Below are 19490 nucleotides of genomic sequence, written 5' to 3'. Positions count from 1 at the left end.
TAAATAACATAAAACCGGTCCAAAATTTCCAACAATAAAAAATCTTTTGGCTGACACTCCCAATACACTAGAAAAATATTTAAGGGCAACCCTTGGGAGTAACACACTATTCAAGTATTAGCGGTAACAGGAAGATGGATATTAAAATGGCTGTATAAGTGAGCACACTGTCCTACAAAAAAATATGTAAATTCAATACTAACAGAGTTGAATGTGCTAATACATCTGGAGCTGGTCTAGCCTAAAGTAGAGATTTAGCATTGGAAAACTGAAAAAAATAAAAAATAAACTAACATGCAAAAACAGCTGAACTAATAAACCTGATTGATAGACTCTTTCCACAGAGGTAAAATCATCCAGTAATTGACAAGAAAGTCTATTGGTGCTGCATATACTGTATACTTTTTTGCTTCTTTCCTGTGCTAATCATCTGACAAGGTGACGCCCAGGTTTGGAACTACTGGCTTACTGGTATATGCAAATGAGAAGGAGCCATCATTAGTGATCTTCATTACACCTGTGCTTTTCCTGCTATGACATGTCATAATGTCTGCTGCAGTCAGCTTAAGGACGCCAAAGTGTTTGTTTAGCTGGAGGCTTTATTAGGAGTCCTCGCTGGGGCCAGTTAGGAAAGTGTCATCGTGGTCTGGAGGAGTGAGTGCTCTTGGGGACCCTCTGAGGATTTGCTCTGAACTGTCCTCGTTTGGTTTCCGGCAGCTGCTCGGCAGAGAATCCAGTATTGTGTCCAGTCCTCGTCACAACTCCCGTGTGCCTTTCCACTACCTTTTTCTGGATCCTGGAGGGAAGAGAAGACAGGTTTTAGCCATGGACAAAGTTACCGCTTGTCAAAAAAAGCGCAATATTTTCAATTCATTAAGCTGAACAGTGCTTTTTTAGCTGGCTGCAACAATAGTTAACTTCTGAAAAATCTGTGATTGCATTTAAAAATATACTGTATGTGCAAAATCCACGAATAAATTGTGTGCAGATTTTGAATGTTTCCATAGGTTGGGTTGATACTGGACTGTGACTGCGGGATCTGGAGCACACGGTTATAGTAGGAGCTTTTAATCAGGTGCAGCAACTGATGTTTCAACATAAAGCATATCTTTATCAGAGTGGAGGTACCGGTTTGAGCTCCGAGTTGGCTAATGCGCAGAGATTCCTTTATCTTGTACTGTGACTATTGGAAGTAACTGTGTCCACGTGTCCTTTATAAATGCATGCACACACACACACAAAAACACTTGAGCTATACAGAAATCTAAAGAAAACAGAAGGGAGGACAGATCCAGTGAAAACTCACATCATTCCTCTCTTCCTCTCCAGTGACTTCTGTGTTGCAGTTGACAGAGAACTCTTTCCTCTGGGATTGCCTGTGTGCCCACTCTACACAAACACATACAAGCAAAAACACACTAGATTAGTCTTTGTACTACCCACAAGGTATATTATAATACTCACAACATGTACCAATGGAAAGTGTACATTGAAACAGTAAAGAATCAATATTTCAGTCCTCTCTGCCTACTTAAAAAAATTAAATCAACACCATAAGTACTGCACTGGGAAAAATTGAGCAACAATGTTCACCAGAGTCACCATGAAGACTGACCGTACTAAAAGCATAATGGTATTTTAAAATTTGAATTAGACCTGAATCAGAGCAAATGTGATTAAATCGTGACAGTGTTTCCCCTATATTCATTCCGCAGCAGGGCACCGCATGTGACAGGTGAAGTGAAGATAACGTTGGTACGACGACACGCTAACATGCCGACAGATTCTGGGTTTTTATCTCAGCTGGACCAGAGAATATTCGGTTAAAACAGATCGGTGATGCAGTTTCTCCCTCATCGTTCTCCGTGAAGTTTGCTGGAAGTGATGTAATGTAGTCCCGGTGCGTTTTATGTACAGTGAGCACTGAGCCAGACTCCATTTAAAAAAAATAGCCATTTAAATGCTACATTGCTTGTCAGCAAACTTGTCATAAGGTAACTTAGGAGGCAATTTGGCCTTGTGTGCTCTGATTAATTTGGCAAATAACACACAGGTCAGAATTTTGGTTTAATGAAAACTCAACTCCTGGCATTTGCTCTTGGTGTTCTTCACCACTGTTTTGGAAGAAGGGAATAACGGGAGTAATAACAGGCAAACCAGCTATAAAAGCGACATTTTCTTTTTAAATTAGTGCTGTGCAGTGGATCTAATTTATGCCGATGTAAAGAGTGGTTCAAGCGGATTTCGAAAAGTAACTTTTTTTAAAATGGTTTCTTCTCTCTGCAGTCCACCTCGGGGAAACGCTGACTGATATTTCTGTGTAGTGTTTAGTTTTGGCCCAGTGGTGCACAATCACACTGTTTTACACCTGGCTGTGATGCCAGTGTTTCAATGTAACAGCGAGCTCTAACCTGACAACTACAGTACTTTCCCCGCATATAATTCTGCTTGTGTCTTTTTTTGGCATTATTAATGAGTGCTTCACTATCTATAGTAAGAAATCAACACTCCTCCAACATATAGGATTTATCCAGTTCACATACAGCTTCTGAAAAGGTTACCTGTCGTCTGAGCTCTCTCTCTCTGGCCAGCTCTCTGTCCCAGTTGATCAGCTGCATCCTCTCTCCGGCTGACAGGCTGAAGAATATGTCGTGGACCTCGTAACGTGCAGCGCGCAGCTGGAGGGGGAAACGATTACAGAGCAGACGATGGCTTGAATGAATGCGTGTAATCATAGTATCTGTTGCGGTAACTGCTAATGGAGAGAATAATGGCTCAGTTGGCAGTGAAGCAGAGAAAGGTTAACAGATGTTTACAACACGTGTTTGCTTTAATACCTGCAGAGTGACTCTCTCCTGCAATAAAAGGTCCTGTCTGCTACAGAACTTTCCTCTGCCAGGGCTCTGCTGCTGGAGGGCCTGCAGGAACTGATGTGTGTCCTAGATGACCCCACACACACACACACACACACACACACACACACACACACACACACACACACACACACACACACACACACACACACACACACACAAACACAAACACAGCTGTAATCTGTATACAAATCTGTATTTTGTTCACTTTATGAAACAGACGTGTCATGTGACCCTTCCGTCTCTACTCACCCCGATGGTGCGCACCAGCTGCGCCACTCTCTCAGTCTTCAGCAGCCTGCGAGCTAGAAAACCTTTCACGGCTGCTAACAGCAGGGGGCGGCAGCGCCCTGAGAGTGGACTGGAGGGCTAAGGAAAGAGGAAGAGGGAGGAAGAGGGGAGAACGAGTGATGAGAGGGGTGAATAATGAGGACCAGAGGGGAATAGAGAGGAGAATGCTAATTCCATCAATGACAACCAATTAATTTCCCACAAAGATTCTCAAGGTCTTTTGGTTGGCATCTGTTTATCGCATCAACGCAAGTGGACTCATAGCTCATCATTATAATAGGGAATAATAAGCAGAATTATAAGCAGAATAATAATGTGTCACTCACTTATCTAAAGATGCTGTATTAAAAGGGACAGGTTTGTTGAACAACTATAGTCTAACTGAAGCCGATTGTATTTGAATACATATGAGAGAGCAATGAAAGATAAGAGGGGTTACGGATATAGATTAATACATAGAGGGGCAAGTATTTCACCCAAGTGTGTTTCAACTAACTTGTGATAAATAAAAAATAGTGTGGGTACAAGGATAAGATTTTTGCATCACTGACATTAGTCAACAAATGTGATACCTGAGAGAGGGTAGAAATGGTCAACGTGTCCCCAAGACGTGAGCTTGACATGGAGCAAGGGAAGGACACGCTCTGGAGGAGACGGTAACGCACTGCCAATGCCTGAGAGACAGACCGACAGGAGAAAGAGACATAAGGGTGGAGGGAAGGAATAGGTGGAGAAGTGCATGGGTGTGTGTGTGTGTGTGTGTGTGTGTTTATGCATGCGTGCGTGCATTTGGGAGCAGGCAAGGTTGGAAAATATTGAATTAGAAAGGACAGCAAATGAGGCAGGAGGAGTAAGAAATAAAGGTAAAGAGATAGACAAAGGATAAGAGAGAGGATAAAAGGATAAGGGCGAGAGGAGAAACAGGAGATATCAGAAAATAAACAGCGAAAGGGAAAACGAGGAGGTACGATACAAAAAAAAAAAAAAAAAAAAAAAAAAAAAAAAAAAAAAAAAAAAAAAAAAAAAAAGGACCATTAGCTGTGGCACTCAACGGGACGATCTGGCACTTAACCACAGACGCTCATGAATTAAACAAATTATCCTTTCCCTTTCTGTGTCAATTCCCTCGGTCCCCTCCTCCCTTTACCAGAATCCAGCCAGCTTGCTCTCTCATCACATCACAAATGATGGAAGGACATAGGGGAGTCAAAAAGAAGTCTTTTTTTATTAAACAGCTCATGTTAATTATATTGTTGTTAAGGATACATAAATTAAACAGAGACTGTGATTAATAGGGCGAGGACACTGGCCAAGTACAAATACAGACACAAGTTGAAGAAACAAGAACTGGCTGCCAGAGAACAGCAGGCGTCCTTGAAGTCCTGCATGTGCGCACTCCCCCCCACCCCCACACACACAGACACACACACAGACGCACACGCACACACACAGAAACAGGCGACTATGCCAGCTCGCCTCTTAGGGATGTAATGAAACATTTATGGTAGAATCCCTGTGTGTTTTTTTTTACTGGGGAGAGTCTGAAGGTCTCTTGTAATGAGCAGATGTCTATAGTCTGCACACGACCTCGGTCTCCAGAAGCACGCTCTAACAGGTAAGGCTTAGGCGACAGCATGTGTGTATGTGTGCCCACATATGACACCGTGCCAGAGCCTTTCAAAAGGTCTGATTCTAGTTTCAAAAGAACATTTAGGGTCAATGTTATGTAACAGCTTAGTGAATTGGTTGGAAACTCTGAAAGCCTATTCTCATTTGAAAAAGATGGAAACATTAATTTATTTGAATTCTCATAGGTGACTTTGGGTGAAGTCAAAAACCTTGGCAGAGTGAATTATGGTTGCTGTACAGGAACTACGTAGTGCGAGATCTGTACAGAAACAGGTGATGCAATTTAATGCAAGAAGTGGGCCAATGGGATGGAGGAAATATCATATATGACTATGTCTTTGAACCATGTTTAGAGTTATAATAAATGTCTGGTAGTTTTAGTGTTTTCAAAACATGTACAGGTTTTCTTTCAAGTCTTGTGGATTCTTTATGGCCGTTTTGACGCTCAAGGAAGTGGACACATTTGCATAAAAAGTCAAGAGTTGTATCGATATTGTTGTAACTGTCAACAAATTCAATTGAGGTCCCTAAAGTTCAGGAATTAAAAACGCAGACCATGAACAGCAACATCTTCAATTCAACTTCGGCTGGGGACCTTTGTTGCATCTCTCTCTCTCGCTCTTCCTCATTTCCTGTCATCTCTCTCTCCGAACAGCCTTCACAGCTGTAAACATGGTTATTAAAAAGGCTAAATACCTTCCTACAACAGCTGGGCACCCCAGCTTTAGCAAACGTTACTCAAACAGGAGTGAATTGTGTATACTCTTTTCAGGGTTTCTGTAGTTCTTATTAAATTGCCAATACTCATTAAGTACATTTATTTATTGACGTCTATATCACATTGTTGTCAATTATGGAAAATTGAAGGACGGATTTGCAAATTCAATAAAGAGCTAAAAATCAACACTTGCCCATTGTGAGTCGATGAGCTTCGTAGCTACCGTACCTAGACGTAGCAACAGTGTTGATACAAGTCTGATGGTGACGCTGACTTCAACTTCACAAAAACGATTAAAACAGCTTCCTGCATGCACAAACTTCTGTCACACCAGTCCCACATGTAGCCTATAGGTGTATCCCGACAACCCGCAACCCCACACAAAACAAATCATAGCTCATGGTACTGTCTACGCAGATTAGAAAAAAAATATTCAATACACTCTCAGGCCTTGAATTCTTTTCAAGACCTGCAGAGACACTGATTTTCAGCAACAGAATTGGTGTGCTACTAAGTATTTTTGGCAGCAAGATGGTGTATGTGTGGGATTGACTAGTTTGAGAGTGGCAAGACTGGGGGTCTATAGCCCAGACCTTCATCAGTTTAATAAGCTATATCATGCCCTCGCTACACAGGCAATACTTGTTAGTAGGCTCAGTGGTTTATGTCTTTTCATGGTATTTGATTACAATATGAAATATGTAAAATATTGCCAGACTTAACCTTTAACAGTAAAAAATGAAACTACATTTATAACATTTGTGAGCTGTCCCATAATAGAAAACATCTCTGTTAGACACAGAGTTAATACACATGCACATTACATCCTGTCGAAAAACGCTGTACTTTCTGCATGTTTTGTTCATTTTGCACTCAAGTTCAAATACTAATCATTTATTTCCATTTTCTCACCTGCAGTAGTTCTGCCTGTTGTCTCCTGTGCTCCTCTTGCAGGGCTCTGACCTGAGCAGCGTGGGTCTGTTTCAGGTGTTCCTGCTTGTCTTGACCGCCATGACCTTCGTACCACCGCACTGCAGCTAAAGGCTGGGCATCTGTAATATGTGGCCACATAATGTGTGAATAGTTGGCAAGACTAAACCATGTGTCATTGAGGACAAGGAGTATGCTGGGTTCTGATCTGATATATATATATATATATATATATATATATATATGAAATATATATATGAAATTAACACCCGCCCACCCGCCAAATATGGGTGAATTTTGCAATTGGCGGGTAACACTGTCAATCTACCTGCCACTTTGGCGGGTAGCCAGTGAGAATTGAGTGATTCAGACGCGTAACTATCGGTAAGCAGGGTACGCGGTTGCTTACGGGCCTGGTCCAATCAGGGGCCCGCATCACTGGAAGACATTGATTGACAGCCGGGGCTCCCTATCGCGCAGCCACTGACCAAGCGGAGGGGAGAACGGGTCAAAATCATTTCCTTGTTTATGTTATGAAGACGAGACGTGTGTGTGACTCGAACATCTCACATTACCAACAAAGTGTACAGCGAAAGACCGTCAAAACACTTCAGACCGTCCTGCCAACATGTCTACATTTAACATCAATGTACGCTGGAACGATTTTTCACTCTTAAGTCTCTGAAAGTTGCTGCTGTTTCATCTTGTCAGCTGTCTGCAGCGGGCGGGCCTGTTATCCCCCGCGACTGACGCCGCACACACACACACACACACACAAACACACACAATCACACACACACACAAACATACACAATCACACACGGTGGATGCAGGAAAAAACTCAGATGAGACCTACAGGATGACCTAAATTGAGGACAGCTACTTAATTGTAAGTGCAATGATAAGTTAAAGTCCAATATGAAACTGTATGAATGTGAGTCCCAGCCCAGGATAGGAAATTAACTAACAATGTAAAGATCAACAAGCCACTGACAGATATGTTCATAATTGATCCATTCAATAAATTATTATTTTGTGTCTCAAATCCACCAGCCGTTTTCATATTATACCAACATCATCATCCTGAGCCTTTTTGGTAAGGTTCCTAGTAAATCTCAGCCCAGAGTAATTAATTAATAGTACTAATTATTATTCTCCCCAAAACAAGTTTCCTTTTTATTTATTTTTTTATTTTTAAGAACTATACAAAAAAAGTCAAACTCATGTGTTATGGTCCACATTCACCAGTGTTTTTTTGTTGTTGTGGTGCGCGTAGGCTACTCCTGATTTTGTCAGTCCTCTCATCTCTTATATGCAGTGGCGTAATGAACCAACACCGGACCCCTATACAGTATAATCAAGGCTGGACCCCCTACTACAGCACGTGATGGCGGCGCAATGTCCATGAGTAGGCGACCATGAATAGGACAGGACAGGATCATAGAGACACAGAAAGTCCTGTTTTTCACCTTTTATGGAGGCAAAAAAAAAAGTGGCTGGTAAAAAGTCACTGTGGCAGGTGGATTTAAAAATCCACCTGCCACAGGACTGGTGGTCAAAAAGTTAACCACATATAATATATATATATATATATATATATATATATATATATATATATATATATATATATATATATATATATATATATATATATATATATAATACATATACATACATATATATATATATTTATATATATTAATATATATATATATATATATATATATATATATATATATATATACATATAATATATGTATATAATATATATATAGTATATATATATAATATATAATATATATAACACACACATATATATATATATACTATATATATAAACATAGTAAATTACACATATAAAGTATATACACATACATATATATATAACAACACAACAAGACGAGATAATATATATATATATACACACACACATATATATATATATATATATATATATATATACACGCAATATAATATATATAGATAGCAATATATATACCACATATATACATATATATATAGCATACATATATACATATATATAGTGTAATGTATAGTGGAGGTTTTAAAGAGTGGAACACACAGGTGGGCCAATTGAATGGAGCAGTCATTACTTTTTTTTTTACACAAATAAAAAACTGGAAAAAGTGGGCGGCAAAATTATTCAGCCCCTTACTTTCAGTGCAGCAAACTCTCTCCAGAAGTTCAGTGAGGATCTCTGAATGATCCAATGTTGACCTAAATGACTAACGATGATAAATAGAATCCAGCTGTGTGTAATCAAGTCTCCTTATAAATGCACCTGCTCTGTGATAGTCTCAGAGGTCCGTGTAAAGCGCAGAGAGCATCATGAAGAACAAGGAACACACCAGGCAGGTCCGAGATACTGTTGTGGAGAAGTTTAAAGCCGGATTTGGATACAAAAAGATTTCGCAAGCTTTAAACATCCCAAGGAGCACTGTGCAAGCGATAATATTGAAATGGAAGGAGTATCAGACCACTACAAATCTACGAAGACCCGGCCGTCCCTCTAAACTTTCAGCTCATACAATGAGAAGACTGATCAGAGATGCAGCCAAGAGGCCCATGATCACTCTGGATGAACTGCAGAGATCTACAGCTGAGGCGGGAGACTCTGTCCATAGGACAACAATCAGTCGTATACTGCACAAATCTGGCCTTTATGGAAGAGTGGCAAGAAGAAAGCCATTTCTTAAAGATATCCATAAAAAGTGTCGTTCAAAGTTTGCCAAAAGCCACCTGGGAGACACACCAAACATGTGGAAGAAGGTGCTGTGGTCAGATGAAACCAAAATCGAACTTTTTGGCAACAATGCAAAACGTTATGTTTGGCGTAAAAGCAACACAGCTCATCACCCTGAACACACCATCCCCACTGTCAAACATGGTGGTGGCAGCATCATGGTTTGGGCCTGCTTTTCTTCAGCAGGGACAGGGAAGATGGTTAAAATGGATGGGAAGATGGATGGAGCCAAATACAGGACCATTCTGGAAGAAAACCTGATGGAGTCTGCAAAAGACCTGAGACTGGGACGGAGATTTGTCTTCCAACAAGACAATGATCCAGAACATAAAGCAAAATCTACAATTAAATGGTTCACAAATAAACATATCCAGGTGTTAGAATGGCCAAGTCAAAGTCCAGACCTGAATCCAATCGAGAATCTGTGGAAAGAACTGAAAAATGCTGTTCACAAACGCTCTCCATCCAACCTCACTGAGCTCGAGCTGTTTTGCAAGGAGGAATGGGCAAAAATGTCAGTCTCTCGATGTGCAAAACTGATAGAGACATACCCCAAGCGACTTACAGCTGTAATCGCAGCAAAAGGTGCGCTACAAAGTATTAACTTAAGGGGGCTGAATAATTTTGCACGCCCAATATTTCAGTTTTTTATTTGTTTAAAAGGTTTGAAATATCCAATAAATTTCGTTCCACTTCATGATTGTGTCCCACTTGTTGATTCTTCACAAAAAATTACAGTTTTATATCTTTATGTTTGAGGCCTGAAATGTGGCAAAAGGTCGAAAAGTTCAAGGGGGCCGAATACTTTCGCAAGGCACTGTATATATACATATATATATATATATATATATATATATATACATACACACACACACACACTCTCTCTCTCTCTCTGCCACACTTGGCTCATTGTTGTCCTGCTCTTACCTCTAGGAGTGCTGGCGTTGGGTCTGACCACAGAGGTTGCTCCTCTGCTGACATCTGCACTCCTTTCCCCGGTCTCCTCTGTCACGTGCATGAGCAGCCTCCGTTTGACTTTGGACACCCCGCCGTGGCTTTCACCCCCACTCTCTGGGGTCAGATGTTCCTCTTGAACAAGATGACCTTTTGAGCCCATGTCGGACCCTGACCCTTCGAGGAGCCACAGGCCAGACGGTGCCTCCACGTCATACGACTGGTTGATAGATGGCGAGTGGGTAGAGTCGTGAGCGTCTGCAGCGGTCTCATTCCTACTTTCCACTGGATGGTTACTTGTATCCAAAGGCACCGAGACGTTAGGTGAAGCCGTGGTTGCAGATGGAACATTTCTGAATACATCGGGAATTCGCTGCTGCTGTGTTACGGAGAGGACGCGTTTCGCTGTGGGCTTCTTACTGCCGCCACGCTGTCCGTAACTCTTTGCAGGTCCTTCATTACATGTCCCTTTTTCCTTTGCTCTCTCTGTTGCTAAGGTTTTGACTAGCCTGAGCTCGCTTACGTTAACTGCGTCCGTTTCTTTTACCTGCACTATGAGAGAAACATTGTCTGTGTCACTGATGCTTAGTTCAGTTTCTGTATCTTCCTGCATGTTCTTGAAATTGTCTAATAACTGTCTTCTCTGCCACTCTCTGTACCTTTGGTCTTGCTCTGCTTCATTGCTACCGTCATCATTCCTCGGTTTGTCCTCCCAGTAGTCACAATCACTTTGACGCGAGTGCTTGATGCCTTTAAAAGTGACCTCACTGCGAGTGTTGCTCTCAGTTTGGCTGCGATTCTTCAAGTTTCCTGTCAGTGTGGACTCCAGATCAGAGATCATTACTTTCAGACTGGACAGGTTGGACTCAAGCTGATCGATGTGCTGTGAACTCCTGGCTGTAACGCTTGTTACATCACCTTCTACCATGAGATTCACAGTGAAAGGAACTGCTGAGTTACTGGTTTTATGTCCCAGGATTACTTCATCAACCTTGTGGTCTTCAATCAAACCAGAATCGACCAAAACTTTCCTCTTTGAGGTCTTGGCCGCAGCGACAGCTTCTCCATCGTCTCCATCGTCTCCATCTTGGATACTGCCTTTGCTTTTGCGGTGCACAGGACTCCTACAGAAATTAGGGGCTGGGATAGTGTGATATTTCCCTACTGCACTATAAAAAGCTGCGGGACATGTGGTCAAGTGAAAGGCTTCCTGAACAGGTGAGGTCTCTATTGACGTGGGCTGCTGTTGCTGGGGGAAGGCGCTGATTTGTTGAGGCTCTGTTATGACCTCTTGGGAAATGTTCAGCTTATTATTTTTGAGGATTGTTTCCTCCTCAACACTAGTCATTTCCTTAGGCTTTCCATCTCCTGTTAAGTGGGAGCTTTCAGATTTAAAGTTCGCCTTTCCCCCAAAAAACTCACTCTCAACCACCCTCTCATTTTCCCAAGATTTATTTTGTGACGTTTCCACCGACTGGATAAGAGTGCCTCTCCTCTCTTGAGTTTTCTTCCCATCTGCAGTCACAGTCCCCATGTAAGGGAACTCGTCATTCTCCTTATCAGAGAGGCTCTGCTCCTCCGCCCTTGTCTGTTCTTGGGTCCTCTCCTGAATTTTAGTGTTTTTGGCTTGGTTCCTAAGCATCCGCTGGCGCCGCCGATACTCCTGAGATTTCTTCAGCAAGGCCTGGAGGCTCAGACGATGAGGCTCCTCAGATGGCTGTGCTTCGTCTACATGGTTGTCCGCTGGTTCTGATTCTCTGGGGTCATGTGGAATATGCAGCTCTGTCGTTGGAATGCAATGAGTGCTTGATGTCTGGGATGACTCTAGGTTGTCTGAAATGTCACTGTTTTCTGATGAAGAGACTGGGCCCTCAATTCTGTCCAAACTGTGATCTTCTTCAGTGCCAAGTACTGTGGTAAAGGGAAGGTTAACTTCACCCTTTGTGCTGTCCAGATGACTGCTATCAGATTTCTCTACTGGTAAATGGTCACATATGACTGAATCCTCCTGGAGCAAGGTGCAACAAATGTCTTTTACTACTATAATGTTATTACAAATAGATGATTCCAGTCCACTCCTTTCCAATTCCTCTCCATCTATGGGAGGGTGGCTAATAATATCTGGCATCTTGGCGATTGTGTTTGAGGTATTGTGAAGGAAAAAGCCACCCATATTATTTTCATAAGCTCCGTCTGAGGAGCCAAAGCCATGGCTCTCTCTCTCTGCATGAATCCTTTCAGAGACACTGGGGGTGTTTTCAAACTTATCTAAGGTCAAGTAGCCGGAGGACTGGTGGCTTACGCCATTAAGGGAACTTGGCTGTGATCCATGTTGGTTGTAATGTTGGTCAATGAGGCATCTTTCCTGGTAACTTTGCTGAGGTGTCACATTAGAAGTGAAAAAGGCACTATATGTAGTTGATGTCAACGGGGGAAGAGAAACACCATCCTGCTCTTTTCTTCCAGGTGGTGAGAGCGAAAGACTATCCTTCGGTCCTATGAATGAATTGCTCCGCGACACTGACCCACCACTGGTGTTATGGGAATATGAAGATTTTGTGTTAATTTCTGACTCTTGAAGCAACTCCTCCAGTGTTGGCGTCTTCCTCAGCTGCAATTTATAACACATATCAAGAGATAAGAGATTAAAACTAACTGGTGCATGACAAAACAGTACATGAATGAAAATAATGTCTAATGACTCCATTCATCAAAAGAACTACTGCATGTTTGAATAGGACTAAGTAGTCCAAGTTATACTTTAGCAAAACTGCTCTGCAGTAATGTAGGAATACAAATATAGGAACATATTAGGTTTGCCAAGAGGATAGCTGAAAAGTCAGGAGTTATATTACCTGAACACTGTGTAGGATAGTTTGCACGTAGGCCATTCTTGAATCCTCCTTCAACTTTCTGTGGACAGCAGCTTTCTGTGCTGCATCTCGGTGTCGCTGCATCTCCTCTCTCTGCTCCCCTGAGAGCTTTTATCATCAGAAAGCAGACATTAGGTGTCATGTATGTGCAATAACAGGGCTGGCAACTAATGATTATTTTCATCAACGATTATTCTGTTCTTCTTCGATTAACTGATTACTTGTTTGGTCTTTAAAATAGTGAAAACTGTCCATCACAAATACCCAGGGCCCTCTTTAAGTTGATTTCTTAAAATTGCTTGTTTTGTCCAAACAACACACAAAAACCCAAATGACGTTATACTTACAATGAACATAGAGTAAACTTATGTGGCATTTTTGCTTGACAACTTCTATGAATAATTATTTCCCACATTTATATTACTTTTCTGTCGATTGATTGTTCCAGCACTATTCCACAAAAACTACCAGTTACACATTGACATGCCAGCACAGTAACTAGCCTTATCAAACATATCGGTACACAACGGGAATAACTGGAATTGTTGGGTCTTTGTACATTATAGAGTGTGGTCTAGACCTACTCGATCTGTAAAAGGTCTTGAGATAACTCTTGTTATGATTTGATACTAGAAAAATGAATTGAACAGAGACAGCAAAGTGGTAGTGTAGCCTTCAAGTGTTTTTAGGTTAGGTGTTTTAAGTGCATCTTGTTAGCTAATGTTTAAACCCCGAATCATGTTGATTATAACACAAATATCATAAAACTGAGTCATACCAGGGGAGGAAGGACGGGTTGTCCATAGAAGCGGATGAGAGAGGATGCAGGTAAAGGTTTGCCGTGTCCCTCCTCACTTTTCCTCAGATGGGAGAGACGATGCTGCACAAACTTGTCGTAGTCCTCCATCAAATTGCATCAGGACACGGTAGGTGGTAACGTTTGATAACTGAAGGACTAACTAACGTTACTATACGTACGATATCTTGATAGTTTTTTTGCTAACGTTAGCTGCTGAGCCGTAACCCTAGCTAGCTGACTGACGTTAGCTAAGTTAATGTTGGTGGTCGTTGGTACGAAACTGCCTGTAAAGTAATGTCTAAAGTTAATATCTATTATTAAAAGAGGTAAGAAAAGCAAAAGTAGAGCAGCTTCGCAGTGTTACTTCTGATAAAATAGCAACTAAATAAAGTCTAGCGAGCTACCAAACAACAAATCTCCATCAGGATGAATGTGTGTGTGTGTTTACATTTTTACCCGCCTCTCCTCCCGGAGCAACAGCGGTGACAGTTTGGAAACCGCCGAAGCGCTCTGAAAACCCGGAGTGGATTTACAGCACGGATATGGATATACCAAATTAAACAACGAATATACCCATTTAAAACTCAACAGAGAACTTTAATTCACAAATAATCACATCACTTTAACGAAACAAATAAACCCGCATCCTCTGTGTCAACGATATTGCTGCGAAGCTTGTAATAATAAGGATTAAAATGCCAAATGGCGCTCCTTGTTTTCACGGGATCCAGATCTGCTGGAGACGCAGGGAGCTGCTGATAACTTGATACTGCCACCTACAGACTTGACTGGCTAAACGCAAATGTGTGCTCTTTAAATGACACGAACTTATGATAAAAAAATCAATAAAAAATAGTTGTACAAATTATGCAGTACATTTCAGACCTGAGTTGTGGCACCCTACAAATTTAATATAAAAAATATGAATCATACCTAATGTATAAAGTGAGAGTAAGTCAGTGCGTCCAAGTTCTTGCAGAAGAAATGAACAGGTGAAACCAACAGCATGGGCGATGGCTCTGTTCCAGCAGCTGTGCAATGCAATGCTGCAATTAACTGTTTTTGAAATGTCTGCTGAGAAAAAAAGTGTCTGTCTTCTGAATTGTAACACGTTATTAGACGTATACTGCATATCAGAAATAAATATATTACATTTTAAAATGTTCTGTCTGTTAAGTATAATACAGGCTTTTTTCTTCCTTTTTTAAAGGTGCAGTAGGTAAAACTAACTTTCTGTCATATTTGCTGAAACTGACCCTATGTTCCAGTAGAACTACATGAAGCAGGTAATTAAAAAAAATAAATCCGGATTCTCTGGCAACACCTACAGCCTGTATGCCTGCTGGATGTTTGCGATTTGCAAAAACCCACCACTCCCTGTTCAGATGCACCAATCAGGGCCGGGGGTCTAACTGCTCATGCACACGCATCAATTCTCCCTTGTGGGGGGGGGCTTAGGAGACTGTTTTGGGCTTAACCTGAAAGGGGGGAGGGACTGAGAAGTTGTTGATGTTCAAGTCCTGGATCTTCACAATCCTACCTACAGCACCTTTAAAGGTCCCATGACATGGTGCTCTTTGGATGCTTTTATATAGACCTTAGTGGTCCTCTAATCTGAAGTCTCTTTTATATAGACCTTAGTGGTCCCCTAATACTGTATCTGAAGTCTCTTTTATATAGACCTTAGTGGTCCCTACTGTATCTGAAGTCTCTTTTATATAGACCTTAGTGGTCCCCTAATACTGTATCTGAAGTCTCTTTTATATAGACCTTAGTGGTCCCCTAATACTGTATCTGAAGTCTCTTTTATATAGACCTTAGTGGTCCTCTAATACTGTATCTGAAGTCTCTTTTATATAGACCTTAGTGGTCCTCTAATACTGTATCTGAAGTCTCTTTTATATAGACCTTAGTGGTCCCCTAATACTGTATCTGAAGTCTCTTTTATATAGACTTAGTGGTCCCCTAATACTTTATCTGAAGACTCTTTTTATATAGACCTTAGTGGTCCCCTAATACTGTATCTGAAGACTCTTTTATATAGACCTTAGTGGTCCCCTAATACTGTATCTGAAGTCTCTCCCGAAATTCAGCCTTGGTGCAGAATTACAGCCACTAGAGCCAGTCCCACAATGAGCTTTCCTTAGGATGTACCATTTCTGTGTCTGAAGCTACTGAGGAGGAGAGGGGGGGGGGTGGGGGTGTGGCCTTGACCAACTGTATCTTTGCTCGTTTGAAAGCCATGATGTCTCTCTCTCATGGGTGGGCCAAATTCTCTGGGCGGGCAAAGCAGAGAAAGGGGAGGTAACCTTGCTCCTTATGACCTCATAAGGAGAAGATTCCAGATCGGCCCATCTGAGCTTTCATTTTCTCAAAGGCAGAGCAGGATACCCAGGGCTCGGTTTACACCTATCACCATTTCTAGCCACTGGGGGACCATAGGCAGGCTGGGGGAACTCATATTAATGTTAAAAAATCTCATAAAGTGAAATTTTCATGCCATGGGACCTTTAATACAACAGCAGCACAGACTTGAAGTTTTGAGTGTTAGTATGAGAAAAATGTTTTTTGAATTATTAAAGAATGTAAACATGTTCTAATAGAAACTCAAAATACAAGTTTGAAACTAAAAATTAGCATAATATGTCCCCTTTAATATTTCATCTGCACCCTGAAAATGTAAATATATTTAAAATAAATATAATATACTAAACAATATTATGTTAAACAATATTCCTATATTCCTTACTTACACAAGACACACAAGAGCTGTTCCATTTCAAAACATGTTTATTGGTCATATACAAAATAAAGTAACCTGTTTATCAACAAACATACAGTATATACATCAATAAATTAAAAGATGCATCAGACCGATGATGAAACAATTAATTTCATGATTACCAATACCTTGTCATCATCATCACTTACGGATCTACAAATTGCAACAAAAAAGTACAATAATTTAGTTGAAGATAAATACTTACAAAGACTGTCACATTATAAGTATTTTCCGATATAAAGTACTGTCGTACAATAATTTATTACACCCCATACAGAAATATTACAAAACACATAATTTCTTATTTCAAGGGCTTTTCTGAATAGGCTACGCCATATTCACACAAAGTCACTACTTTTCTATAGCTTTAAACCGACCGTTAAATACTTTTAGAAACACAAAAGTATCCTGGCCAAATGCTCACTAGTAGACACATGTGGTTTGATGGAAAAATAAATGTTATCAGAAGTAAAATTGGAGAGGGGGACTATTAGAACAAAAGCACAGAATAAAAAAAAAAGTTAATGTGATGTCATACCTAAACTCTGGTAAGGATTTGATGTTAGAGGCTGTGCAACTGATAAGGGCAGGGGCAGCGGAGGGAGAGCAGCAGAAGGGGGTACAAAACAAACATTAGTATTGATGAAAACACCAAACAAACGATCAAAGGAATCCTTGGTTCATTTACTCTCATCGATCGGCATTGGGAGGTGGGTGAAAGGGCTTTTAGAGTCTGGTGGCGTGATTCACTAGACAGGAAAACAACTGCACGGCTACATACCGATTGACCAAGCAGCAAGATAAGGAGTTAATGATTTGCATCTTCCAGAAGAATAGGATGTTTTGAAGAAGGGCTTGGCGGCTCCGCTGAGTTAACTCACTAAAGCTTTGTAAAAAAAAAAAAAAGGGATGGGATAAGTGGAGTGGGAAAGAGTTTTATCAGATGTGTCTCCACCATCCCTTTCTGCCTCTGTAAAATATTTATAGAAGTGGTTTAGGTTGCTTGGGTTTGTAATGAAATGTCTTTTCATAAAAGGAGGGTGTGACCCCTGTACAGGCAGTGGAAAATAAGGTCAGCGTTGTCTTACAAGCTCATAAACTCTCTCTCTCTGGTCTGTCAATCGCTAAAGATGACTTAGTTGTCAGCGGATTATGTCTGCAGAGTGAAAATTAGAAAGAAACTTCTGTAATGTTTAACCTCATTTCAGTTTAGAGAGCTAACACCCTTATCTGACACACTGCTACACACTGGAGAAATAAAACAAACTACAAGATATTCATGTCTGGAAGACAAAAATAATGATATTCTTCAGTTCGACTACTACAGGCCTTGCATGACAGCTACAGTATAGGTTTCCTTCTTTCTCAATTTTAAATTGATCAAACCTATATGATGATTTTCATGTTTTCACAGTTAATTGTTAAGTGACACTCTATAACAGCAATGTAAGCCACAACACATAAGCCGGATTTTAAACAGAGACAAACTGGTGCTGGCATTTATAGCCAAGTTTAAATTGCAAAACACTCTGTATATAAGCTCTGTAACCTTGTCACATCACACAATACCTGCAATTATAAAACAGACAACTTGACACAACAACAACTACAAAAGTATGACTGCTCCTGTGTGGCAATAATAGCATTCTGATATTACAAAACAGGACACTTAAAAAAAAGTACAGAGCACATACATAAATATACTGGCTGTGATACCTATATTCACTTGTAGCTGAATATCACATGATAACACTTAAAAAAAAAAAAAAAAGTATCAGACATTTTAATTTGACATTTGTAGTTCTCTGATTTCATGGTTGACTGAATATACAAATCAGTGTAAAGATCATGGAGAAATAATATTTTTTAAATATCAAACCCATTTCCCTTCCAATGCCTTCGCTCATTGTTCACCCTTCTTTGATTTTCTATGAATGTAAGGTACAGATACAGACATACCTCACTAATCTTAATAACTGCACAGCAGTAGGCTAGTTAACTCCTTTTTCTTCACAGTGGAAAAGGTAAAAAGGCTGCATGTACTGGTTTTTTTTATGTAAATTGCTTCTAGTTCAGTAAATTATTTAAAATCAGGTTTTCATTAGGTAAAAAAAAACAAAAAAACAATTTGAGGCAATTGTACTTTGTGTAGTAAACCTAACTCTTTGACAGACAAACCATTAAATAGCAGAATACATTTTTTTTAACTTCATAAAACACCAAATACATTAACATATTTGTTTCACTTCCCTGACACTTATAGAACAATTTCGAAACAAAACAGGAACATTATATATATATATATATATATATATATATATATATATATATATATATATATATATATATATATATATATATATATATATATATTCATAACTATATAAAATGTACACAGCAAAAAACAAATAGTTTTTATCACACACTACAAAAATAACTTATTGAAGGAGTAGGGGTGTTGCAGCTATACAGGCCCATTGTTAACTTCTACATCTCGGTTACCTTGTCAGATGACCTGAATACACAGTATCAAGCTTGAGAGGTTCACCATAACACCTCCTCACCTCGTCGGTCATTCTATCTGCAATAACAAGTTTTCAACACTGCAAGGACCAAAATAAAGCCACAGAGACACTGAAATACGGAAAACGGGTCTGCCAGAGTGAACTAAAAAAAAATCATGAGTGCAGATTACAAGCAGATAAATACACGATCTAACACGTCCATTAGTGCTGGAGCTGAATGACAGGGCCGGGAGGACAAAGATCTTACGATTAGAGAAAAGAGTGCAGTTACCCACAGTGTCATCACCCGCTTCGGCTTGAAATCAAACAAGGATCAAAGTCATATCCATGAAATAGTGAACGTTAATAGTTA

The 19490-nt window shown here is 40.2% G+C and overlaps 1 protein-coding gene across 2 annotated transcripts; it reads right to left on the bottom strand.

Moving 5' to 3' along the window:
• Positions 1–60: 60 nt before the first annotated feature.
• si:ch73-100l22.3 lies at positions 61–14307 on the bottom strand. 2 transcript variants are annotated; one of them, XM_039795491.1, is made up of 10 exons: positions 13811–14307; positions 13015–13140; positions 10133–12770; positions 6424–6563; positions 3737–3838; positions 3126–3242; positions 2838–2939; positions 2562–2678; positions 1307–1389; positions 61–796 (listed from the first exon to the last, which is right to left on the bottom strand). In XM_039795491.1, the coding sequence occupies exons 1-10, from the start codon at positions 13937–13939 to the stop codon at positions 637–639; spliced, it is 3714 nt and encodes a 1237-aa protein (XP_039651425.1). In that variant the 5' UTR covers positions 13940–14307; the 3' UTR covers positions 61–636. The 2 variants fall into 2 exon arrangements, with proteins under 2 accessions (XP_039651425.1, XP_039651432.1); XM_039795498.1 differs by lacking the exon at positions 3737–3838.
• Positions 14308–19490: the final 5183 nt, after the last annotated feature.

Source organism: Perca fluviatilis, chromosome 1 (assembly GCF_010015445.1).
Source record: "Perca fluviatilis chromosome 1, GENO_Pfluv_1.0, whole genome shotgun sequence".
Classification (NCBI taxonomy): Eukaryota; Metazoa; Chordata; class Actinopteri; order Perciformes; family Percidae; genus Perca; species Perca fluviatilis.
Note: the sequence above shows the minus strand (reverse complement) of the source record. Positions and strands in the feature narration are given on the sequence as shown.